This window comes from Ovis canadensis, chromosome 1 (assembly GCF_042477335.2).
Source record: "Ovis canadensis isolate MfBH-ARS-UI-01 breed Bighorn chromosome 1, ARS-UI_OviCan_v2, whole genome shotgun sequence".
NCBI lineage: Eukaryota > Metazoa > Chordata > Mammalia > Artiodactyla > Bovidae > Ovis > Ovis canadensis.
The window spans coordinates 222,890,091-222,917,651 of record NC_091245.1 but is presented as its reverse complement, the minus strand read 5'-3'; the positions used below and the strand labels follow the sequence as shown (position 1 = coordinate 222,917,651).

At 40.1% G+C, this 27,561-nt stretch overlaps 1 protein-coding gene across 1 annotated transcript in view; it reads right to left on the bottom strand.

Annotated features, from left to right (window-relative positions):
• Positions 1-27,561, bottom strand: part of WDR49 (WD repeat domain 49) — a 164,725-nt gene that overhangs the window by 109,130 nt on the left and 28,034 nt on the right. The window contains exons 2-5 of the mRNA XM_069595505.1: positions 24,254-24,694; positions 18,254-18,430; positions 17,226-17,400; positions 2,483-2,650 (exon numbers count right to left, since the gene is read on the bottom strand). Of these exons, the coding sequence (XP_069451606.1) occupies positions 2,483-2,650; positions 17,226-17,400; positions 18,254-18,430; positions 24,254-24,694 (961 nt within the window). The remainder of the gene's footprint in view (positions 1-2,482; positions 2,651-17,225; positions 17,401-18,253; positions 18,431-24,253; positions 24,695-27,561) is intronic.

The following is a 27,561-nucleotide window of genomic DNA, read 5'->3' as shown; positions in this document are numbered from 1 at the left end:
TTAGTAATAGGAATACCCCACAACACTTTCTTTTTGAAATGAGATATATCACATACTATATCACCATAGGCTGATAAAAGCCTTCTCAGCACTAACGCACCTTTGTTTTGAAGGAAGGAAAATTCTATCATTGTGCAACAGTCCAGGCTAATAGGGCATGAGTTCTATCACTGGAAGTAGTTGAAATGGAAGGGGTAGGGGAGATGGGTCTGCACGGGCTAAAAGGACAACAGTTTCTTTAAAAGGCACCAGCAGCCCAAGCAGGAGGACAGAAAATTCTTCCTCCCGGTTCCAGGGTTTCCCTCTCCAGCCTGCACAGCCTAGGAATGCAGATCACATTAAAGTTATCCCAGGAGTAAGAGAGAACTAAAACAATATTTAAAGTTTCCAAATTAATGAAAAAGTATAAGGAAATCAATTATTTTTCACTGTCGTGTAAATAATCGAGAATTTGTAAGCAAATGAGCAGCAGAAATATATGTTTGACCTGCTCTATTGAGAGAATAAGGCTTTAAAAACAATACAAATTAATTATATTCAGGGAGTGCATTAGAAACTGGGAGCACGGTGCCTGTGCTTCTTCAGTTCTGAGGAAATTCAGCGGAGCCCTCTCTGCTGTTCCCATGTTTAGGGCCAACTGCAGAGCTGAATCTATTCACATTTATGGAGTCGCCAAAAATGTCAGACCCCTATTTGGATTAATAGCCCAGGGTTACAAAAATAAGAGGAACTGAATGTACTTTTGTTTCAAGTCTTTACTCCATAGTATGAAATTAATGTGATAAATTTCACCCTGAGTATTACTGTATACAGTAACATGTAATTCCAGCACTGGGCCAGGTACATGTTAGAGATCAGTACAAAGGAGCTGAAATAATAATGAATCAATGCAATGGTTATTTGAGTCCCTTTAAGCCCAATTCACTAACTCCTCCAGCTTTCTCTAATAAATCTACAATCCTCCTTGAAAGTTTGCTGTTCGCATATCCCTGAATTCAAAGTCAGTCTCTTTTATCATGAATGGCAGCTATGATTGTTGGGAATTTTAGAGATTCAGCCCCTTAGCTGATATCAATACTCTTTATATGAATGACAGCTTTTGAAAGAGGGTCAATAAGACCCATTCTGTAGGCCATGTGAATTCATTCTCTGTAACTACCCTATCAATTTTAAAAATAACACCTCACTTTTCATATTTGAACTAATATCATATACATCAAATTATCACCTTTCAAAATGTCTAAAATTTATTTAAATAGACAACACCTGAAAATCTTTATTGCTTATTTCCTCAGCTAAAATTTACATAGAAAAAAAGAAGTCTCCTCTAAATGTCCTTCAACAGAGGAGTGGATAAAAATGTGGCACATATATACAGTGGAATATTTCTCAGCCATAAAAGGAATGAAATTATGCCATTTGCAGAGATGTGGATGGACCTAGAAGCTATCATACAGAGTAGAGTAAGTCAAAAAGAAAAAATATATATTGTATATATTAACACATATGTGGACTCTAGAAAAATGGTACAGATGAACCCATTTGCAAAGTACAAATAGAGACATAGATGTAGAGAACAAGTGTATGGACAGCAAGTAGGGAAGGGGAGTGTGGAATGAACTGGGAGGTTGGGAATGACATATACACACTACTTTGTAAGATAGATAACTAATGAGAACCCACTGCATAGCAGAGGGAACTCGACTCAGTGCTCTGCGGTGACCTAAATGGGAAGGAAATCCAAAGAAGAGGGGAGATATCTATATGTTATAGATAATTCATTTTGTTATACAGCAGAAACTAACACAATATTGTAAAGCAAATGTACTCCAATAAGAATTTACTTTAAAAAAATTCCCTTAGTATGCTAAAGGACAAGACTGAACATTTTCAAAAAGCATCAGAAGTTATATTCTGAAAGGTGATTAGAAAATGTTCTACATTTTACATTTCTCTAGTGAGTGTGTGTGTGGTGTGTGTACACATGAACAAGGAAAATGGTGTATTTGGGTAGAGCGAGTGAGTGATAGTCACTCGGTCATGTCCAACTATTCGCAACCCCATGGACTGTGGCCTGCCAGGCTCCTCTGTCCATGGGATTCCCCAGGCAAGAATACTGGAGGGGGTTGCCATTTCTTTCTCCATTGTTTGGGTTGAGCATTTGGTTATACTAAGAAGATGGCAGAAGGCAGATACTGCACTAATAGTCTTTCTCTATGGCATTTTACATTCCCCACCAATTCTGAGAAAAAGGCTCATTAAAGCATTGGAGCACTTTCTCATATTTTCACCCCAATGTACTTCATATATGCCGCACATCTTAATGCATCATTATCAGACATGCTCAGGTAATAAAATGTGAGCTGCTCGAGCTGATCTCTCCAGCAATAAAAGCAACAAGGTGAAGAGGCCCCATGCATGCAAATATGCATAGCAGACTATTCAGGAGTCCCTCATAGTTATCATGATTTATTTTACATACCAATTAAATTGAGCTGAGAGTGGTAATCAAAAGCATGAATGCCCTGGGCAATGTTGAAGGATGTCATTTTATGATGCTTTTTGGATTTCTCTCTCCAGGCCAGCACCACAGTGTTTGTATTGCTGGTTGTACTGGAAATAATAGCATCTAAAGATGCATTGTAAGTAACTGAGCAAAGGAAAAAGAAAAAAGAAAATCTTTAGTTGATTTCTCACAAGACACAGGGAGAATAGTATTATTTTAATACATGAGGTTAAAAATTAAATTCATATTATGATGATACAACCTGACACTTAGAAAACACCTCACCAACCCCTTCTCCCACCAAAAATCTTAGAGTGAAAACTTACCAAAAAATCTACAATCAGACTTTTCTTCCACCCCAAGGATAGCTTAAAAAATTTTAATTAGAACACATGACAGGAAACAGTATGAATCACAATAATTACATGGGATTCTGGAGATATAAGTAACTGGCTAAAATGCTGGGTTCTTCTTCCTGGGCCTAAAGTACCAGGAGCTGAGCAAACATCTGCTACTCTCAAGGTCCGGCTCATGCCCAAACCATAGGTTTACTTATGTTTTGACTGGTCTAGAATGGTTGAGAGTGGGGTAGCCAGGACCTGAAGCTCTGCCAAGTTTCACAGCTAGAAGTCCAGGTCGATTGGCAGTTTTCCTGTTCCTGATGATCTAGTACTAGGAGCATGAGAGGACCATGCGTGTTTAGTCACGTCCGACTCTGCGACCCCATAGACTGCAGCCCGCCAGGCTTCGCTGCCCATGGGATTGTCCAGGCAAGAATACACTAGATGAGCAGCAAAACCCCACAAGCAAGAAAAATGATTCTGTTGTCTTTTGTCAGAAAGACCTGTGAGTTCCTATAGACTCACAGGCTCCAAAAGACACAGCTGCTCTGCCACAAACTTCTCACCACTATGCCCTCCATGGTTAGATGACAGTTTTCTTTCCCATTTGGCTGAGACAATATATTTGTGCCCCAAGGTGAAAGATGTCCAATTTGACCTCAAACCCAAATTTCTGCCTCACACAAAGAGAGATATTGTAACTTCGTACAGCTTGAGACAAGTTGTTTTAATAGAACGGCTCTTGAAAATGTTTCTGATCTGTTTATTAATCCAGCATTAACAGCTAACATTCTTGTAATACAATTCTCAGGGATCACTAGAATTCTTGCACTTCTTATTAAACTAATCCTTGACTGCACTCTGTTCCTCACTATCTTGTCAAGAGTGTTTGCATAGGAAACACCTTAGAATATGAGACTGCCTCTTTTTCTGTAGCAAACGATAGACAAATTTACTACCAAAAATAACTCTGGAGCCAAAGACAGCATGCATCCTGCCCACTGCAGGAGATTCAGATTCTATAAGCTCAGGGTTCTTTTCCTGTAACATGACCCACTGTGCAGGCATTCATCTACAACTCTCTGCTTTGCCTCTGTGAGACCTGTTGTCAAGGGGAACTGACATTAATATGCTGATACTGATGGGGGTTGCTGTGCTGTGAATAATGAAGTCCTTTTTTCTGTAACACAGGAGTCTTATGTCCGCTCTCATTTTAAGATTATTTTAAAAGTTCTTTCTCCACGTGATAGCCACAGTATTTGTATTGTTGGCTCTGCTGGAAATGGCAAGCTAACTTACTAGTAACTAACTTGGAAACAGTCTTACTATTTTGGTTGATGACACCACCCTTATGGCAGAAAGTGAAGAGGAACTAAAAAGCCTCTTGATGAAAGTGAAAGAGGAGAGTGAAAAAGTTGGCTTAAAGCTCAACATTCAGAAAACGAAGATCATGGCATCCGGTCCCATCACTTCATGGGAAATAGATGGGGAAACAGTGGAAACAGTGTCAGACTTTATTTTTTGGGGCTCCAAAATCACTGCAGATGGTGATTGCAGCCATGAAATTAAAAGACGCCTACTCCTTGGAAGAAAAGTTATGACCAACCTAGATAGTATATTCAAAAGCAGAGACATTACTTTGCCGACTAAGGTCTGTCTAGTCAAAGCTATGGTTTTTCCTGTGGTCATGTCTGGATGTGAGAGTTGGACTGTGAAGAAGGCTGAGCACCGAAGAATTGATGCTTTTGAACTGTGGTGTTGGAGAAGACTCTTGAGAGTCCCTTGGACTGCAAGGAGATCCAACCAGTCCATTCTAAAGGAGATCAGCCCTGGGATTTCTTTGGAAGGAATGATGCTAAAGCTGAAACTCCAGTACTTTGGCCACCTCATGCGAAGAGTTGACTCACTGGAAAAGACTCTGATGCTGGGAGGGATTGGGGGCAGGAGGAGAAGGGGACAACCGAGGATGAGATGGCTGGATGGCATCACTGACTCAATGGACGTGAGTTTGGGTGAACTCCTGGAGTTGGTGATGGACAGGGAGGCCTGGCATGCTGCAATTCATGGGGTCGCAAAGAGTCGGACATGACTGAGCGACTGAACTGAACTGATTTTGGATGGAAGAATTTAATTCGCTTTATATAAATGTATGTATACATATATATGAATATATATATTTCCAAATTAGTAAAAGCAAGGATTCTGAGAGGCAGAACTGTAGCTCAATACACTTAATAATACACTTAATATGCATCACACACTTAATATAATACACAATAAACTGAACGGGAAGAGCTAACTCAGTCAGACACAACTTAGCGACTAAAACAACAACTGCAATTGACATGTGAATAGCTTGATTTAACATATTTCATAGCTATTTAACTATGAAATATATGTCTTAACATGGTTGTGCTTTGTGCGTGCTAAGTTGCTTCAGTCGTGTTCGACACTTTGCGACTCCATGGAATGTAGCCTGCCAGGCTACTCTGTCCGTGGGATTCTCCAGGCAAGAATACTGGAGGGGGTTGCCACGCCCTCCTCCAGGACATCTTCCCAACCCAGGGATCCAACCCAGGTCTCCCGCATTGCATTTCTTTACGGTCTGAGTGGTAACAAAACACAGGGGTGGGAAACAAAAAGCAAACTCCAGAATTCAGAACTGAAAGAGGACTTATCTACTTCTTTATTTTACAGACTAAGAAATAGACACCTGTGCAGATCCAAGGACTTGGCAAAAGTCAACAACTGACTGTTGTCAATCTCTGGACTGGAGCCCAAGCATTTAGACTCTGAGTTTGGTTTAATGTTATATAGCATACAATATTAAAGACCCAGGCTCAGGACAACTCACGTTTGGCAGAGCCAGAGTACAAATTCAGACCTGATCTCTTGACCACTGGAACAGGGCTTCTCATATTGCAATAAGCAAAACAGTCACCTAGAAACTGGTGTTAAAATGCAGCTATTCGTTCACAAAATCTAAGATGCTGCATTTCTAACAATCCCCAGTTGTGGCTGGTGATGCTGTTTGGTGATGATCACACTTTGAGTAGCAAGACACTAGAATACATTACTAAGAGCAAGGCTTTCCTATACTCTAGAGAATTAAACCATTCCCTGGTGGCTCAGACAGTAAAGAATTCACCTGCAATGCAGGAGACCCAGGTTCAATCCCTAGATTGGAAAGATGCCCTGGAGAAGGGAATGTCTATACATTCTAGTATTCCTGCCTGGAGAATCCCGTGGACAGATGAGCTTGGTGGGCTACGATCCATAGGATTGCAAAGAGTTGGACACAACTGAGCAACTAACACTTTCATTTTCTCAAAATTTGGGAGATCAAATGTTCCTTTGGCAATCTGATGAAAGCTGTAGACCCTCTCCATCAAAAAGATGTGTACACACAAAAGTTTGTATAAAATATCAGGATTTGAGGAACCTTCCCAACCTCTCCACCTCTATTCATGAAGCCCAACAAAAATAGATCTGAAGAAATCACATGAGAAATCTCCAGCAACAAGGTAATTTGGGATTGCAAAACTTTCACCTGCTTTCTCAAATGATTCTTAAAGTTCCTGTTACTAATGATGCATATGCTTTGTGTTATGTTAATCAATGCCCATGTAAGCATCTCTTGGCAGGAAATAGCTCTTTGCAGGAAACCACTCTCTGCAGGAGGCTCCTTTTGTCTTGTCACTTTAGAAAAGCTATATTGTAACTAACCTTTAAACCAGGCTTTCCCATGGTCTACTCATCTCCTGGTCAAGCACACCTTCCAAATCCTTTGATCACACAGTGCCTTGTCTAATCTGTTGATTCTTTTCTTAGATCAAAGAAATAGAAATGAAGGGTAAGTAATTAACAACGAACTAGATCTTTTCCCCAGCTTCCCCTTCCGTAATCCCTCAAGCTCCCTGTGTGAACAAGACAGCATCTAAAGAAAGATCACAAGGAGTCCACAAGTCTGCACACAGTGGGAGATAGTGATGAATCTGACTCCTTATCTCAATGATTAAATGAGATTATGTCTCCTTTTTCGCTTTAAATCTTCTAAGGCCAAGCAGAATCTTGGAGTTGGTTCTGGAACACAAGTCTACCTTCTACCCCAGGATGCAGGCTTCCTGAATAAGGCACTTCCTTTCCTGTCAGCGCTTGTCTCTCAAGTATTGACTTTCAATTGGTGAGCAGCTGAACCTGAGTTTGGGCTTCTCTTTTTAGTTTCTACTTCTTAAAGTAAATGAGTTTAACTGAGTTTTGATGCCAAGTTCTACTAGTCAATGCCAATCAGAACACAATTTCTAAGGAAAAAAGAAGGGGCTCTGATAATGCAAAGGAGACTTTTAGAAAAGAGACCTCACAGAGCTCCAGGCAGAAGAATAATTCACCAAACAATGTGCTGTGAAACTTTGTGAAACACAAAAGGACTGCTGCTGCTGCTGCTGCTGCTGCTGCTAAGTCACTTCAGTCGTGTCCGACTCTGTGTGACCCCAGAGACAGCAGCCCACCAGGCTCCCCCGTCCCTGGGATTCTCCAGGCAAGAACACTGAAGTGGGTTGCCATTTCCTTTTCCAAGGCATGAAAGTGAAAAGTGAAAGGGAAGTCTCTCAGTCGTGTCTGACTCCTAGAGACCCCATGGACTGCAGCCTACCAGGCTCCTCCATCCATGGGATTTTCCAGGCAAGAGTACTGGAGTGGGTTGCCATTGCCTTCTCCGACTAAAGGACTGCTGAGGGCCAAAATGGTCTACTTCTCCACTCAGCCCAGAATTCACCTGGACTGTTGTTTCTTGTTCATCCCCTATCATGTAATCTCCCTCAATCTGTGGATTACTTAAAAGTATTATTAGAGTAATGTTTTTTAATCCCTTCCATACCAGGTATTTCCGGGAGTTGGTGATGGACAGGGAGGCCTAGCGTGCTGCAATTCATGGGGGGGTCGCAAAGAGTCAGACACGACTGAGTGACTGAACTGAACTGAACTGATACCAGGTATTAAACCATGTCCTTATCTTGTAATCATCTTTAGTGGGTAGCTATCACAAATTTACTGATGAGGATATAGCCCAAAAGCCATATCACCCTAGGTCATGTGGCTAATTGAGGACAGAGATGAGACTGAGTGCCATCCTGATTGGCTGTGAGCTTTTCATTGGTACCACTGCATCTTTCTTTTCCACAAAATTAAAAGATGTTTGCTCCTTGGAAGAAAAGCTATGACCCAGCGAGGTGGTATATTAAAAAGCTGAGACATCAAAAAAAAAAAAAGCTGAGACATCACTTGACCGACATAGGTGTGTATAGCTAAAGCTATGGTTTTTCTAGTAGTCATGTATGGATGTGAAAGTCGGACCATGAAGAAGGCTGAGCACCAAAGAATTGATGCTTTCAAACTGTGGTGTTGGAGAAGACTCTTGAGAGTCCCTTGGACTGCAAGGAGATCAATCTTAAAAGAAAGCAACCCTGAATATGCATTGGAAGGACTGATATTGAAGCTGAAGCTCCAATATTTGGCCACCTGAATAGAAGAGCCAACTCACTGGAAAAGACCCTGATGCTGGGAAAGATTGAGGGCAGGAGGAGAAGGAAACAGAGGATGAGATGGTTGGATGGCATCACTGACTCAATGGACATGAGTTTGAGCAAACTGAGGGGAATAGTAAAGAACAGGGAAGCTTGGCATGCTGTAGTCCATGGGGTTGCAAAGAGTCAGACACAACTTAGCAACTGAAGAGCAAACAACAATCTTTCTCTTCCACTAAGCCACGCTGCCGTATGTATGCCAGGTTTTTTCTATTATCTGATTTGAAGTTCTTTCCACTACCAATTACATTCTTTGAGCCTCATTGTGTGCATGCATGCGCAGTCACTTGGTCATGTCCAACTCTTTGTAACCCTGTGGACTGTAGACCACACGGCTCCTCTATCCATAGTATTTTCCTGGCAAGAACACTGAAGTGGGTTGCCATTTCCTCCTCCAGGGGATCTTCTTGACTCAGAGGTAGAACCCGAGTCTCCTGTGTCTCCTGCATTGCAGGCAGATTCTTTACCACTGAGCCACTGGGGAAGCCCCTTTGAACCTCACTGGGGAGCAATTAATTTCAGGGAGCATAAAGTTTGCTGATCACTTGCTACATTAATCCTGCTACTTTACTAGAAGTACCGGCAGTATAATATCTGAGGATAATATCCTTATCAGGAGCATCCTCTACGAAACAATTCCCTTTGTTTACAGAAAATGCTAAGAGTTATTATAACTTGACTTAATAAAGCAGTAGTATAACACATGAAGTATACTACAGAGCACTATAATTGTATCTTCAAATCCATGGACATTCCATAATGGCATTACAGCACAATCAAAATAAAGTATTGCTACCCTGAAAATGAGAAACGCTGGACTGAAAGAAACACAAGCTGGAATCAAGATTGCTGGGAGAAATATCAATAACCTCAGGTATGCAGATGACACGACCCTTATGGCAGAAAGTGAAGAGGAACTAAAAAGCCTCTTGATGAAAGTGAAAGAGGAGAGTGAAAAAGTTGGCATAAAGCTCAACATTCAGAAAACGAAGATCATGGCATCCGATCCCATCACTTCATGGGAAGTAGATGGGGAAACAGTAGAAACAGTGTCAGACTTTATTTTTGGGGCTCCAAAATCACTGCAGATGGTGATTGCAGCCATGAAATTAAAAGACGCTTATTCCTTGGAAGAAAAGTTATGACCAACCTACATAGCATATTCAAAAGCAGAGACAAAGATTAGTTTGCTGACTAAGGTCCATCTAGTCAAAGCTATGGTTTTTCCAGTAGTCATGTATGGATGTGAGAACTGGACTGTGAAGAAGGCTGAGCACTAAAGAATTTATGTTTTTGAACTGTAGTGTTGGAGAAGACTCTTGAGAGTCCCTTGGACTGCAAGGAGATCCATCCAGTCCATTCTGAAGGAGATAAGCCCTGGGATTTCTTTGGAAGGAATGATGCTAAAGCTGAAACTCCAGTACTTTGGCCACCCCATGCGAAGAGTTGACTCATTGGAAAAGACTCTGATGTTGGGAGGGATTGGGGGCAGGAGGAGAAGGGACAACTGAGGATGAGATGGCTGGATGGCATCACCGACTCAATGGACGTGAGTCTGAGTGAACTCGGGGAGAATCTTTTCCAATGAGTCAACTCTCCACATGAGGTGGCCAAAGTCTAGCAAGTGACATTTATGGACCCGTAGTCTTACATACCGGAGGTTCAAACAATTCACACTTTGTTTCTAAACCAAGATATAACTTGTTTCTGGTTAAACTGTAGAATGCCAGAGTTCCTGAGAATGCCCGAGCAAAAGGTAAAAGTGAAACCATTTCCTTGAAATCAAATTACCTAGTAGATAAACATGTGTTCCTCACTTCTTGAAGAGAGAAAAGGAAATAATGGGTTATAATGAAGAAGTTTTTAAAATACCAAGCTAGGGGATGAAAAGAACTGATAAAATAAATGATTTGTTTTAAATATTCTCAGTGTGTTTGAGGATTGGTAGAGGGTAGTGGCACCCCACTCCAGTGCTTTTGCCTGGAAACTCCCATGGATGGAGGAGCCTGGAGGACTGCAGTCCATGGTGTCGCTGGGGGTCGGACACGACTGAGCGAATTCACTTTCACTTTTCACTTTCATGCATTGGAGAAGGAGATGGCAGTCCACTCCAGTGTTCTTGCCTGGAGAATCTCAGGGACGGGGGAGCCTGGTGGGCTGCCATCTATGGGGTCGCACAGAGTCGGGCACGACTGAAGTGACTTAGCAGCAGCAGCAGCAAAATATTTAAAATTACTTTTAGATGATATGCTGAGGGATAAAAAAGACAATTTGATCATGTCTGTCCATTCCTTAAGATGCTAACTTTCAACTGTTCCTCTGTCTTGCCCTTTAGTCATAAAAAAGGCATTAAGGGAAGCTGTCACCATAGAGCCTCACCCTTGTGTTGCTATCAAAATAACTGTGTAATACCAATTAGTTTATGTGGAAAAAGTGATTTGAAAATGAAAAGTGATACCTAAAAACTCAGTAAGTAACGCTATTAAGTGCACTTAGATTAAGTTAGAATGCTGCTGCTGCTGCTAAGTCGCTTCAGTCGTGTCCGACTCTGTGAGACCCCAGAGACAGCAACTCACCAGGCTCCTCTGTCCCTGGGATTCTCCAGGCAAGAACACTGGAGTGGGTTGCCATTTCCTTCTCCAGTGCATGAAAGTGAAAAGTGAAAGTGAAGTCACTCAGTCATGTCCGACTCTTCGAGACCCCATGGACTGTATCCCACCAGGCTCCTCCGTCTATGGGATTTTCCTGGCAAGAGTACTGGAGTGGGGTGCCATTGCTTTTTCCGAAGTTACAATGAGGCCCTTTTTTATCATCTGCCAACAGATGGAAGCTATCAGTTCAGTTCAATCCCTCAGTCATGTCCAACGCTTTGCGATCCCATGAACTATAGCAGGGTAGAAAATTGGGCCATTTCTAACTAAGAATTCTTATTATCATTTTTCAGGTTTTCACTTTATGAGTCATATGATTAGGAAAACTCCCTACCTGGAACTTTCTTTGATGGTCTCTGGTCTGAAAGTAACGTGAAAGTGAAAGTCGCTCAGTTGTGTCCGACTCTTTGTGACCCCATGGACTGTACAGTCCATGGGATTCTCCAGGCCAGAATACTGGAGTGGGTAGCCATTCCCTTCTCCAAGGGATCTTCCCAACCCAGGGATCAAACCCAGGTCTCCCACATTGCAGGCACATTCTTTGCTAGCTGAGCCACAAAGGAAACCCAAAAATACTGGAGTGGGTAGCCTCTCCCTTCTCCAGCGAATCTTCCCGACCCAGGAATTGAACCAGATTCTCCGGCACTGCAGACAGATTCTTTACCAACTGAGCTATCAGGGAAGGTCTCTTGTCTGAAGGAGTCTTGTCTGAGGGAGTTTATTTTCAGTTGTATTCCTGATTTTAAAGTTGTAGTAGTCCCATTCTCTGAGACCATCCTGGGTCTCTCTACATTCTGAATAACTACCATTTCAAAGAGGAAAGATAAGAAAGAATAAAGCTAGCTATTATATTTTTTTAAAAAATCTAACTCAGCCTTGGTAGGCATATTAAAAATAATAACGCCATTCTTTTAGTGAATTTTCAAAATACTAGACTAGACTTACAATGGATCTTACCCTTCTGCCACACTACGGGACAATCTACAGGAAGAGATCTTTTACTGCAAACATTGGCCAGTCTCTCAAAGCTGATTTCAACTGCTTTAAACTCAGCAAGAGCACTGCCCAGAAGGGCAGCATGTTCCAGCTGACTCTGTGGTGCACCGTTTTTCTCTGGAGGACTGACGTAGATGTAGGGAAATGGAAAAACACACAGGCAAGACACTAAATCTGTCTTCTCTTCCAGACTTAATCCCCATCAATTAGAAAGGCTCTCTAAGAAAACACTCTGCTTTCTGTATTCTAAATTCTCTGGCATCCTTTCATTAATCAGCTCAACAATCAGCTCAGCAATTAGTGATTTTATCAGTTCAAACTGTTTTGTACCTTCTCATAGCCATGGCCAAACAAAGAGGGCAAAACGCCTTCCAACATAATAAAGAAAATCAATCATATTTATTGTAAGCAATTTAGTATTCACCTTTTCCACAGCTGAACTTCCAGTCTGTGGGTTTCAAGGTTTCCAATGATACTATCTATATGAAAAGGCAATTCTTTATGATCAAATAAGAGAAAATTCTCTGCGGTTCAAGACATTTATGTCTTGCCACTATTGCTCAAAATCTCTGTACTTACTCTGCGCTTACTTTACATTTCAGAAGGTAATTATTTTTCCATTAAGATACAACACAGAACCACTCAGACAAGATGAAAGCATTTTCTCCTTCAAAGTTTTAAATAAACCTGAACCTTATCTTAAAGCAGTAAGCTAATATCCTTATGTCTGAAAGTGAGTATTTCTTATATTTCAGTTTTAAAGATACTTTTATCTTAGCTTCAGTGAAATAGTATTACCAAGTTGCCCATGTATTAGCTTCTTTTGTCTGTTGTATATTCCCTCCTCACACTGAGACAAAAATCAGTAAACATATTCCTCAAGGAGGTCTAAGAATATCAGTTCATGTTGCTGGGGTCAAAAAAAGCCTCACTTGAAAGCAATCAGTATTTGCTTGCTCCTTACAGAGCAAGGCTAGCAGACCAAGGAGCATAATCGCTACTAAAACCATCGTCCTGTGTTTCATTCCAGCCTGCTTTCCTCTTTTTTTCTGCCTCCTCATTTCAGCGTTCCTTCCTTCGTCTTATACTGAAACACCTGAGTTACAAAGAAGCCAATAAACAATTGTAGTTAAGCTTCAAGTCCCAGTGACTAAACCTGGGGAAAGGCAGTCATCCATTGCCTTAAACGGAAGCGGATCCCCTTTCAGAGGTACCTGAGCTTCAAATCCCAACTTTGAAAGGAGAGACTCTTATATAGATACTTCACATTTCCACACACTCTACTTTCTTCTTTTTCAGTTATTGTCTCTTCTACTACATTTTCCACAACAGCCATTTGCACAGTATTAAACCCCACTCCAGTACTCTTGCCTGGAAAATCCCATGGCTGGAGGAGCCTGGAAGGCTGCAGTCCAAGGGGTTGCTAAGAGTCGGACACGACTGAGCAACTTCACTTTCACTTTTCACTTTCATGCTTTGGACCAGGAAATGGCAACCCACTCCAGTGTTCTTGCCTGGAGAAGCCCAGGGACAGGGGAGCCTGGTGGGCTGCCCGTCTATGGGGTCACACAGAGTCGGACACGACTGAAGCGACTTAGAAGCAGCAGCAGCAGCGAACTACACACTATTGGTAAATGTATTTTTCTCACTTTGACCTTTTTCTTTTTACTATAAATTATCCCTCTTAAAAAAAGAAGCCTACCAATATTTAGCCAGATTTCTCTTGGTTTCTCTTTTCTTTTGAAATATTTTAATAATATTTTCCCAGTGTCTTACTCCAGGCTGCTATAAGAAAATGTAGAGACCTACTAATGTAAACAGCAAAGTTTATCTCCCACAGTTCGGAAGGCTAGGACATCCAGGACCAAGGTCCTGACAGATTCGGTGCCTGGTTAGGGTCCACTTTTTAGTTCACAGATGCCCTCTTCTCACTGGGCCCTCACATGTGGAAGAAGTGAGAGAATCCTCTGGGCTCTCTTTTGTAAGGGCACTAATCCTATTCATGGGGCTGTCCTGGTGCCTCAGCAGTAAAGGACACCTGTCCCACCTGCCAGTGGAGGACACACAGGATCGATTCCTGGGTCAGGAATATACCCTGGAGCAGGCAATGGCAACCCACTCCAGTATTCTTGTCTGAAGAATCCCATGGACACAGGAGCCATGGGGTCGCAAGAGCTGGACATGACTTAGTGACTGAAAAACAACAAATCTTATTCATGAGAGCAACACCTTCACGACTTAATCATCTCCCAAAGGCACAGTCATAAGGAGGGAGGACTGGGATTAGGACTTCAACATATGAATTTGGGGGGAGGGGACACAAAACTCCAGTCCATACATTCTTCCCCTAGCCCTCTCCCCCAATTCATGTCCTTATCACATTAAAATACATCTCAACAGTCCTGAAAGTCTTAACTCATTCCAACAACAACATTAAAGTCTTAAGTTCAAATTTCATCTAAATATCTAAATCAGACTTGGGTAGGACTCAGGATACAATCAACCCATCCTGAGGCAAATCCTTCTCCAAGCTATGAACTTGTGGAACCAAGTAAGTTCTATTCTTCCAAAATAAAGTGGTGATAAGTGATAAAGGCATGTGATAAGTATTTCTATTCCAAAAGAGAGGAAAAAGGAAGTGATAGGTCTCAAGTAAATACAAAACCTAACAAGGAAAACTCCATTAAACATTATGGATCAAGAATAGCCCTCTTGGTCTGGTTAATCTGCCTTCCAGACCCACTGGGATAGCAATGTCACCCTCAATGTTACTGTCCGTGCTGTGGCAGTGGCCCCACCCATGCCACACCTTTCTAAGGTGGCTCCACTGGATACAGCCTACACCAGGTCTCTGCCAGGCTTCCCCCACCAAGGCATTAGGCCGGGGCATGCTGGCTCACCTGAACCACAGAGGCAGCCTCACTCACCTTTGAAACCACTCTGCAATCTCTCAAGACCAAAAGATCTAGGAATTTGAAGGCACAGTAATAGAATCTAACTCAACTAAAGCACGGGTTCCCCAGGTGGCGCAGTGGTAACTCCTTGGGAATCGAAGTCGTTATAAGATACTCTAATATTGTTCATCACACCACATTTCAGACCTTGAGTTCTGAAGATCCCATTTCAAAAGGCTGCTTGTTTCTCTCCTTGCTTTATCATTTCCATGACCAACTAGCCAATTTGATTGCAGTTTCTTTCTCTGTCCTCCAATCTGTGTGGGACAGAACTATTAAATAAACTTTTCCTAGACGCTATTTATATCAAGTCTGCACAGATTTCCTCAAAAACCTTCCGTGCGTCCCTGTTTCATTTTTCTGTTAAATGTGAACTTGGTCTGGTTGTCAAGATCTTCCAATAGACATTCCTGTTAGACCTTGGCATTGTTATTTTTCTTACTACTCCATTTCTAATCTATTCATGTCCATCTCCACTGCCATTACTACACCTGCTTGCCTATATTTACTCATGTTCACTGTGCTCTCTTCCTCTCCCCTCATTCATCCTTCAGCTACCACCACTCTCCCCTGAAGCTTTTCCTCATGTCTTTTCCTGTTTACAAATTCCAAAAGAGTCAAAAGCTTGTTTATATGACTTAGTAGTTAATTTTCAGTACCACTGTACAATGTTTAAACAAGTTATCTTATGTTAGTCTTTCATTCTTATTTGTATATTAAGTTTTTTGGGATAAGTCTATAATTTATCTTTGTTCTATTGCCACCAATGCCTAAGACAGTTTTAAAGCACAAAAAAATATTAAGTCTTTAGTTTATATATGAAAATGTAATACTTGTTTGGAAGCAGCTGTAACACCTTCCATCACTTTGAAGTACTTTCTTACTTTCTAGTACTTACTTGTTTCCATGTTATGAAAACATAACACAGAATTTTGTGCCTGTCACACATAGTTGATGACCAAAAATTTTATTTTTTGTTTACCCATGATTAATATCATGTGAGAATTAAGGGTAGGTACAAAGTACAAAGGGCTTCCCAGGTAGCTCAGCTGTTAAAGAATCTGCCTCCAATGCAGGAGACCTCGATTTGCTTCCTGGGTTGGGAAGATTCCCTGGAGGAGGAAGGCATGGCAACCCACTCCACTATTCTTGCCTGGAGAATCCCCATGGACAGAGGAGCCTGGTGGGCTACCATCCATAGGGTCACAAAGAGTCAGACATGACTGAGGGACTAAGCACAACACAGCGCAGAAATTACAAAAGACATGGTATGACTTGTACTGAAGAAAAAAATGCAGAACTTATAGTTCATCATGTGGGATATTATTATCATGGGTCATGCATTAAAGAGTTAGTTCCATCACACCAGCCAATTGTTGGGTCCATTTTGACTATCTCTTCTTCAAAGTACATTAAGAACATACCTGCAATATAACAATGAGACTGATCCATTCTTTTCAGTGGATGTTGTTTATGTAATAGTTTTGAAGTGAAAAAAATACCATAGTCTTAGCGTCTGGACCAAAGCAGATATCAGAGCAGATACTGCACATTTGGATCTTAAACCATCAGATGCAAATTTCATAAAAATTAAGCATAATACAAAATTAGCAAACTCATTGTTGACTAGGTTTTAAAAAAGTCCTGACCTTCCATAGATACTGTCTTATAACATAGTCCTATCTCACAGAGAACTGCCATTCAAGTACTCTAGATCAAAGCAGTTCAGTCCTTATATAGAAAAAAAAAGAGAAATAAGAAAAGAAAATTAAGAAGATTCCATTTTGAAAACAGTAAAACTAATACACCTCTCATGAGAAAATAAAGAAAGCAAGGGAGTGTTTTAAGGGCTCTTGCTAAATTCTTTTATTAAGTAGACCCAAATGTGACTAGATAAAATTGGTTAGGATCAGAGTTGGGGTGAAATTAAATGGATTCTGTGATCATTTTCTCTTCTCTCTTGAGATTTCTTGATTGCACAGTCCATCTGAATTAATTGTGTGAGGTATAAATTTTAGAATGAAAGAAGTAATTCCTGCTAGCATGTAGGGGATAGCAGAGTTCAGGTCAGAGCCTCCTGGGAATCAATTATTAGTTTCTAGACTTGAACACTGTATGTGAAATATTTTCATGAAAAAATACAAATGTAGAAGGCTAAGGTGACTGTTTCTTTCATCGCTGTTTAAGTTCAGTACCTTGTCTGACCCAGTCTCCATGATGAAGTTTGTGCCCTAATGTATAGCAACATTTGTGATGTCCAGGGCGCAGCTCTGCCCAGTTAATGGTCACTGTTGCTTCTTCATCTTCACATGCACCCGCAGGATGCTCAAAAAGGGAAATCAAGGCCGTTGTGAAAGCAATTACTTGAACCTTGAGAGAGACATTGCAAGAGAAATAAATAAGTGTAGGGTGATTGTTGAAAGAAGATTCTATGTTTTTTAAGATTAATAAGAAATAGATATTGAACAAACAGGCATTTATTTAATATTATTTAAAGGTCACAGGAATTATATTGAAAGTTATGACACTACAAGGTTGCTAAGGCAATTACCAAGGGCATTTATTTGTTTGCTTTTATGATATATTTGTCATTAAAAACAGTAAGGATGAAAAACTTACATAATTATGAAATGAAGTTGTTCAAATTAGACTATTTCAGCATTCATAGACATATTCTGTCTATGTCATTCATTAAAAAATCATTTTTAAGAGTCATAGAATTTGATGGAAAAACAGAAATTACTGTATGCAGTGTCTGAGGTTTGGTGCTGCTCTCTTTAATGCATCTATTCCTTTGTCACTTGAGACAGGAAATAAGCATGTTCAAAGAGTCCACTACTAAGAAGCCTGAAACCTTGTGAATAAAAATCTGAATAATCAATATGAAACAGTTGTAAGACATAACTTTAGACATTTAATGTTATATGTTGATTAACATTGGAATCTAATAGATTAAGCATCCTATGGTCAAAAAGTTAGGAAATATTTTTTCCTAAATAAAGAAAATGAGTCTATACTTAGGCAGGAAAACCACAGTGAAGATTGGTTTTCATAGGCAAGAAGAGGAACTATGACCTAGTCCATTTTTTTTATGTCCATGGTATGTGGCCTTGTAATCTATAAAGCAGTTCAATTAGGAGATCACTTTCATTCCACTCTCTATGTTGAGCTATAGTTTGATGATTGAATCCACAATGTTCAACCTTATCCTCCCCTCACTTACCTTTCCAGTTATGTCCCCAAAAGAAAGAATTGACTCATTGGCATCAAGAGGGTTATACCAATAATCCATACAAATTGGTGTTCCTTTCAGGCCTTGGAGTTTATATTGACAAGGAAATTCTTCTTTGGACAGTAGATCATAGAAACAAATCTCTTTGCTTGTAAAAGCCACTGCTATCTAAAGTAACAAAGCATAAAATCAGAAAACATTTCTGATGGATTTAGTGAAATGAAAAGCAGACATGCAAATCATTCAGTCCCATCACTTCATGGAAAACGGAAGGGAAAAAATGGAAACAGTGACAGACTTTATTTTCTTGGGCTCCAAAATCACTGCAGATGTTGACTGCAGCCATGAAATAAAAAGACACTTGCTCCTTGGAAGAAAAGCTATGACAAACCTAGATAGTGTATTAAAAAGCAGAGACATTACTTTGCTGACAAAGGTCCATACAAGTCAAAATTATGGTTTTTACAGTAGTCACGTATTGATGTGAGAGTTGGACTACAAAGAAGGCTGAGTGCCGAAGAGCTGATGCTTTTGAACTGCAGTGTTGGAAAAGACTCTTGAGAGCTCCTTGGACTGCAAGGAGATCGAACTAGTCAATCCTAAAGGAAATCAATCCTGAATATTTTTTGGAAGGACTGATGCTGAAGGTGAATCTCCAATACTTTGGCCACTTGATGTGAAGAACCAACTGACGGGAAAAGACTCTGATGTTGGAAAAACTGAGGGCAGGAGGAGAACGGCAACAGAGGATGATATGGTTGGATGGCATCACTGACTCAATGGACATGAATTTGAGCAAGCTCCAGGAGACAATGAAGGACAGGGAAGCCTGGCACACTACAATCCATGGGGTTGCAGAGTCAGACATGACTGAGCGACTAAACAATGACAAAAACCAGAACAGAGGTATCACCAGAGATATCTGCAAAGACCACAGGCTAGTTGTGTGTGGTGGCAGAAACTCAGGGTCTAGAGATCAGAGTTACTCCAGGTCCCAGCATCACTGTATGGCCCAGAAAACCTTTGTACGTCAAAATTTACTTTTCCGTCTTCATGTAAATTGCCTTTATCCCCTTTGAGATACCAAACCACCACTCCAACACCCTCTTCTGTCTTTCCTAAAGATGGTATTTTCAGCAACCTAGACAGCATATTAAAAAGCAGAGACATCACTCTGCTGGCAGAGGTCTGTATGGTCTAAGATATGGTTTTTCCACTATACAGATGTGAGTTGGACCATAAAAAAGGCTGAGTTGAGTGCCAAAGACTGGGTGCTTTTGAACTGTGTTGCTGGAAAAGACTCTTGAGAGTCACCTGGACTGCAAGGTGATCACAGTCAATCCTAAAGGAAATCAACCCTGAATATTCATTGGAAGGACTGATGCTGAGGCTGAAGCTCCAATACTTCGGCCACCTGATATCAAGAGTTGACTCATAGGAAAAGACTCTGATACTCAGAAAGACTGAAGACAGGAGGAGAAGGGTCTGACAGAGGATGAGAGGGTTGGATGGTATCACCGACTCAATGGTATAAGTTTGAGCAAACCCTGGGAGGTAGTGAAGGACAGGGAGGTCTGACATGCTGCAATCCATGGGGTTGCAAAGAGTCAGACATGACTTAGCAACCAAACAACATCAACACAAAGATGGTATTTAAGGTGAGGGCTTTGGACATTTTGGTGAGTTACTCAGTACATCTGAGATCCTTCTGATATACATGTTATTCCCAATACCAGGAATGCCAGGTTAGATAACATACAAATATCAACTAATGTAATACACCATATTAAAAGGATAAAGGAGAAAGGCTATATTATCAACTTGATACCTGCAAAAAAGCATTTTACAAAGCCCAAAGCATTTCATGATAAAAATATTCAATAAATCAGGAATAGAAAGAAATTTGATAAAGAGATTGTACAAGAAAGAAAAAAATCTACAGCTGATATCATATTTGATGGTGAAAAACAATGTATTCTCCCTAAGATCAGAAATAAAACAAGGATGTTCAATCTCACCACTTGTATTCAACGCTATGCTAGAACTTCTATCCAGGGAAATCAGGCAAGAAAAGTAAACAACAGCAAAACCAATTAAAACTAATAAATGAATTCAGCAAAGTTGCAGGGTATAAGATCATGTTTATAAACCTATTTATATTCACTAGCAATGGACAATCTGAAAATGAAATTATCAAAAAGGATGTTAACAGAATGAAACGAAAAAGCACAAACTGGGATACAATATTTGTATATTATCTATCACATAATTGCACATAGAATATATACAAAATTCTCAAAATTCAATAGTAACAAAATAAACCCAGTAAAAGTGGTCAAAGAATTTGAACACTTCACTGGAAAGGATATATAGGTAGGAAACAAGCACATGAAAATGTGTTCAACATTATTATTCATTAGGGAAAACTGAAATCAAACCTCAATAAGACACAATACAAACCTACTGCTAAGTTGCTTCAGTCGTGTCCGACTCTGTGCGACCCCAGAGACGGCAGCCCACCAGGCTCCCCTGTCCCTAGGATTCTCCAGGCAAGGACACTGGAGTGGGTTGCCATTTCCTTCTCCAATGCATGAAAGTGAAAAGTGAAAGTGAAGTCGCTCAGTCGTGTCCAATTCTTCGCAACCCCATGGACTGCAGCCAACCAAGCTCCTCCGTCCATGGGGTTTTCCAGGCAAGAGTACTGGAGTGAGGTGCCATTGCCTTCTCCGGCAAACCTACTAAAAGGGCTAAAATTAAGAGGAAAAAAAACAAACTTGATCATACCAAGTATTGGTGAGGATATGTTATATCAAAAATGGAATATTACACAACCATAAAAGATAAATTTCTCATATATCCAACAGCATAGATGAATCTCAAAATAATTATGCTAATTATGTTAAAGAAGCCAGACCAAAAAAGAAAAGTGTATACACGTATAAAGCAATTACATAACAGATGAGAAAAGGCAAACTAGTCTATAGTGACAGAAAGCGGACCAGTGGTTACTTGACAAGTAAGAAAAGGAGGAGCTGGATGAAGGATTACAAAACTACTCGAGGAAAATATGAGGGTAAAAAAAATGCATTCATTATCTTCATCATACTATTGTTTTTTCACAGCTATATACATATATTAAAATCTGTCAACTTGGATACTTTTAATATATGCAGTGGATTTTGTATAATCACACCTAAACAAAGCTGTTTTAAAAGGAAGAAAAAAAATATAAACGTTAAAGCTATGTAAGAACAAAGGAAAGGCTAAGATTTAATTATCAGTCCTGGAAAGCAGAAACAGTGCAACAGAGTCATTACCCGATACCAACACAAACATTACATGATAATGCAGAATGTTACAAGGGCTTCCCAGGTGGTGCTAATGGTAAAGAACCCAGCAATGCAGGAGATGTAAGAGATATGGGTTCAATCCCTGGGTTGGGAAGATTCCCAGGAGGAGGGCACAGCAACTCACACCAGTATTCTTGCCTGGAGAATCCCAGGGACAGAGGAGCCTGGCAGGCTAAAGTCCACAGGATTGCAAAAAAGTAGGACATGACTGAAGCAACTTAGTACACACACACGCACAGAATGCTACACACACATACCAAAAAAAGGATAAACTAGAAACATTTTTAATCCACACCAGCTAAACATTAACATCAGATAAGGATGAAAGATAAGCAAGAAAGAACTGGATATGATGTCAACTGCCACTAGGGACACAGCAAAGATTCTGAAGCACAGGTTCCGAAATCAAGCCGCCTTGGTTTACAAATCTTGCAATATTGATTGCATCCTGTGTGACATGGGGTACATATCACAACCTCTCCTTGCCCAGTCTCTCTTTCTTAAAGTGGAAATAAATCCCCTCGAAAGTGATTATTCATTAGAAGGACTGAAGCTGAAGCTGAAGCTCCGACACTTTGGCCACCTGATGCCAAGAGTATACTCATTAGAAAAGACCATGATGCTGGGAAAGACTGAGGGCAAGAGAGAAGGGGGTGACAGAGGATGAGATGGTTGGACGGCATTATGGAATCAATGAAAATTCATTTGAACGAACTCCAGGAGATGGTGAAGGACAGGGAAACCTGACAAGCTGCAGTCCCTGGGGTCCCAAAGAGTCGGAGACCACTTTGCGACTGAACAACAAGGTGATCTGGAGATGATTAACAGAGCAAGGCATGTCACATAGAAAGCTAATGTTCATGATGATTATTTTTTGATGATTCTTGGCAGTAGAACATACTATTCCCCACTTGAAAGAATCTGGCTCTTTGGAGCCATTCAAATGGCTGGTCCTGGGTCTGCTCTAATAAACATACAAGATGATCCTAGAACATCTAGTCTAACCAGGAAATGAGGAAGCTTTGAAAGACAGATAGGGTTATATCAGAAAAGACTCCAGTTAACTTCTATTAGTTCCATTGTCCAAAGATGGTATAATTTAGGGGGCAGGATTATAACTCACTGTATTGAGACATATCAAATTTGTTTAAACCCACGAGTTTATAATGATATTGATAACAATGATGAGATAGCACTCATTTTTCATCTTATTAGAAAACTAGCAAATTATTTTGAATACTGGTAAATAAAAGGAAAGACCTGGGCATTTATTCTGCTTTTGTTAACAATTTGTATTACACAGTAGCTAATAATGGGGAGTTTCTTTATTTTATAGAGGTATTCCAGCTTATAAAGAAAAAGGAAATGATGAAATTAGAATATCACCATCTTGCAACTCCTGATAAATGGATGTATCTAAGAATAATCCATAATATCTGTTAAGATCCCAAGAAGAGAAAGAACCAGGCATTCTGTGCCCTGTGACTGAGGAACAACTCTTCTAAAATATACCAACGATCAAGGCTTTCCACTTGAGGACCAATTTACTGAAAATACAGAGAGCAAGTGGCCATGTTAAACAGCCCCGTGCAAACAGTCTGAGAAATTTAGACTGTGAGAAACTCTAAAGGACAAACACCTAGCTTCTTGAACAACAGCAATAGCAACAACAACAAAATACAAAACAGAAATTAGATAGAGGAAAATGTGTGGATCAAAAAAGGCGTATCAGCCATTCATAACGTTTGGACCTTATTCATATCTTGACTCAAACAAACTATCAAAACAAATGACAAACTATTAAAAAATCATAAGACAATGAAATATGTTCATGACTGGATATTTCATTATATTAAGGAATTATTGTTATTGATATAAAATGTAGTATGGTATTATGGTTATGCTAAAGAGACATTTTTCAGAAATACTAAAGTATTTACAGATTAAATGATTGGAATTTTGGATTTCAGTATAAAGGGGAGATGAATTGGACATGGCTAAGGATGAACATTGGTTCTTAATGGGATTATCTCTGTTTGCGTGTGCACTTTAATTTTTTCATTGTAAAATTTACCATCTGTTTAATGTAATATAATAAGAATATGGATTCTTTAAGCTGCATTATTCCCTCAGAAACTGACTTTCTTTTCAGTATGTTATCTTCCTTATAGGTATGGTTACATGAGGGTATCTGGACTGAATGGGTCCTACCCATCAAAATTAAGAAACTGACTAATCCAGCAGTCAAAATCAGATAAGCGGTTTCCTGAAATTTTCTGATCTGTGCCTTGCACTTATACAGCCTCTCAACTCTGCATATAAATGTATATACTTTCAGACTGTTAAAAACTACAGATGCATAAAGGTCTTATCAGCTAGTAATGTACTGACCTCATGTGGGACAGAGCCAAGAGTCTGAGTCACCAACGGTTTTGTCATTTAAAAGCACACAACAAAATATTTTGGGTAACGGAATAATTCACTTAGCTTGACTTGTGTTCCCTCCAGGTCAGATTAAAGGTATGGAAGAATAATGCAGTTCTCTATCACTGCTAGTGTTATACTTGCTATTTATCAGGAGTCTTGTCCCATCATTTCCCCCCTTTAACAAGCAATAAATTTATTTATACAGCCTCTGTACCTTGTTTACATTTTCCAGAGAAACCATACTTGTCACCCACAGGTGCTTTAGCTTGGTGGCGTCTGAAGTGATGGGAAGCGTCTCTTGCAGCTTTAAATTCTCTCCCCAGATTCCTACTGAACCTTCCTTACTGATGGTCAGATAACGACTTGAACTTTTTAAGAAAATTACTCTTTGGATGGTATCCTTGTGTTTCACTGGGAGAAATTCAAGGTCTCTCCATTGGGGAACCACAGTTGCCTTTGCTTGTTCATCTTTCTTGTAAAGTGTTAACAGCAGAAACGAAGTCAGCTTGTCCCAATTAATGAAGCCCTCTTGGGCCACATCCACTTTATCAAAGAGCTCTCCATATTCTTCCTTTGTGCCCCAACCAACAATCTCTGTCATCCTCTGCACAAACTCTTCTCTAGACATACAAATAGTTTGACTGGGCTCTGGGGGCTAGAAACAAGAACAAAAATAAGACATCAGTGAAAGAGATCTATCTTGTGCTACCCTCAAGGGTGAATCTCATCAGCAATTCTTCCAAGATGCAAAAAAATACCTTCTGCCTTACAATGGTGTTATACTGAAGGAATTTGGGCTGCGGAGCAAATAATTGACAGATCTGCAAGCTGACATCCTCAGTCACAGATGTCCTTGTAATTGGCAGAGGGAAGCAGGAAAGTCAGAGATTTGATATGTGGTGGGTGCAGAGGTCAGAGTGACACAGGACTGTGAACCAAGGCATGCAGGTGACCTCTAAGAGCTGGACAAGCCGCGGAAACAGATGGTCTCCAGGAGGAAGACCGTCTTGACCACAGCTTGATGTTAGCCCTGGAAATCCCATTGTGGAATTCTGAGCTATAGAACTGTAAAATAATATAGTTATGAGTTTTATGCTACTAAGTTTGTGGTAATGTGTTATAGTGTCAATAGAAATGAATATAGTAGTTCAGAGAAAATAGATGAATCCCTGAGGAGTGTTTAGCAGTGCCAGTAAAATGGTATCATGGGAACACTTTAATCCAAGAGCAAGAAGTCACCTCTATGAACACACAATTACAAAAACAGTGAAACCTTATAAGTTGATTTTGGTTATTCATGATAGTTATGTACTTTAATGGTTATGTTCTACAAACACAAAATTAGCAGATACTGAATGATGGCTTTTATGGAAAGATACGGTTAGGTTTCTGTGAGCCTCTGGTCACCATATTTTCATCAACTGGTAAAATCGTAATTTTGTTATATGTCTGTTTCCATAAAAAGACATTTTAATATATACTGTTAATTCATTAATATTGAATTCATGGCCAACAGCACTGTAACTTATAACTGAATGGAGCTTATCTAACACCTATATTTTCTCCAAAAGGCACAGCATAGCCTTCTTGCACTTAGACAGAACTTTACACTACACTTGGGGAGCCATTTTAAAAAGTGAAAATCACCAAAAAAAAAAAAAGCTCAAAATGCAAAAACTTTACACTAAGTGGAGCACAAATAGAATACCTTTTTATAAGAACTGGAATAAGAAGGCAAAGTGTGTACATAAAATAAATAGCTAATAAGAAGTTGCTGTATAATACAAGGAGCTCAGCCTGGTTCTCTATGACATCTGAGACAGGTGGGATGGGGTTGGAGATGGGAGGGAAGTTCAAGAGGGAGGAGACATATGTATAACTATGGCTGATTCATGTAGATGTATGGAGGAAACCAACACAACATTGTAAAGCAATTATCCTTCAATTAAAGTAAATAAATTAAAAAATAAGAGAAGGCAGGGTGTCATCAAGTTTGATCTCATCATGAAATAGACACACTGGAAGACTGCAACTTTTTGACATTCTGTACATGGCTGTGAATGCAGAATTCCAAAGAAAAGCAAGGAAAGATAAGAAAGCCTTCCTCAGTGATCAGTGCAAAGAAATAGGGGAAAACAATAGAATGGGAAAGACCAGAGATCTCTTCAAGAAAATTAGAGACACCAAAGGAACATCTCATGCAAAGATGGGCTCAATAAAGGATAGAAATAGTATGGACCTAACAGAAGCAGAAGATATTAAGAAGAGGTGGCAAGAATACACAGAAGAACTATACAAAAAAGATCTTCACGACCCAGATAATCACAATGGTGTGATCACTCAGGTAGAGTCAGATGTCCTGGAATGTGAAGTCAAGTGGGCCTTAGAAAGCATCACTACGAACAAAGCTAGTGGAGGTGATGGAATTCCAGTTGAGCTATTTCAAATCCTAAAAGATGATGCTGTGAAAATGCTGCACTTAATATGCCAGAAAATTTGGAAAACTCAGCAGTGGACACACTGGAAAAGGTCAGTTTTCATTCCAATCCAAAGGAAAGGCAATGCCAAAGAATGCCCAAACTACTGCACAATTGCACTCATCACACACACTAGTAAAGTAATGCTCAAAATTCTCCAAGCCAGGCTTCACCAATACATGAGCTATGAACTTCCAGATGTTCAAGCTGCTTTTAGAAAAGGCAGAGGAACCAGAGATCAAATTGCCAACGTCCGCTGGACCACTGAAAAAGCGAGAGAGTTCCAGAAAAACATCTACTTCTGTTTTATTGACTATGCCAAAGCCTTTGACTGTGTGGATCACAACAAACTGGAAAATTCTGAAAGAGATGAGAATACCAGACCAGCTGGCCTGCCTCCTGAGAAATCTGTATGCAGGGCAAGAAGCAACAGGTAGAACTGGACATGAAAAACCAGACTGGTTCCAAACAGGAAAAGGAGGACACCAAGGCTGTATATTGTCACCCTGCTTATTTAACTTATATGCAGAATACATCATGAGAAATGCTGGGCTGGAAGAAACACAAGCTGGAATCAAGATTGCCGGGAGAAATATCAATAACCTCAGATATACAGATGACACTACCCTTATGGAAGAAAGTGAAGAAGAACTAAAGAGCCTCTTGATGAAAGTGAAAGAGGAGAGTGAAAAAGTTGGCTTTAAGTTCAACATTCAGAAAACGAAGATCATGGCATCTGGTCCCATCACTTCATGACAAATAGATGGGAAACAGTGGAAATAGTGACTTTATTGTGGGGGGCTCCAAAATCACTGCAGATGATAACTGCAGCCATGAAATTAAAAGATGCTTACTCCTTGGAAGGAAAGTTATGACCAACCTAGACAGCATATTAAAAAGCAGAGACATTACTTTGCCAACAAAGGTCTGTCAGTAGTCACGTATGGATGCGAGAGTTGAACTGTAAAGAGAGCTGAGCACTGAAGAATTGGTGCTTTTGAACTGTGGTGTTGGAGAAAACTCTTGAGAGTCCCTTGGACTGCAA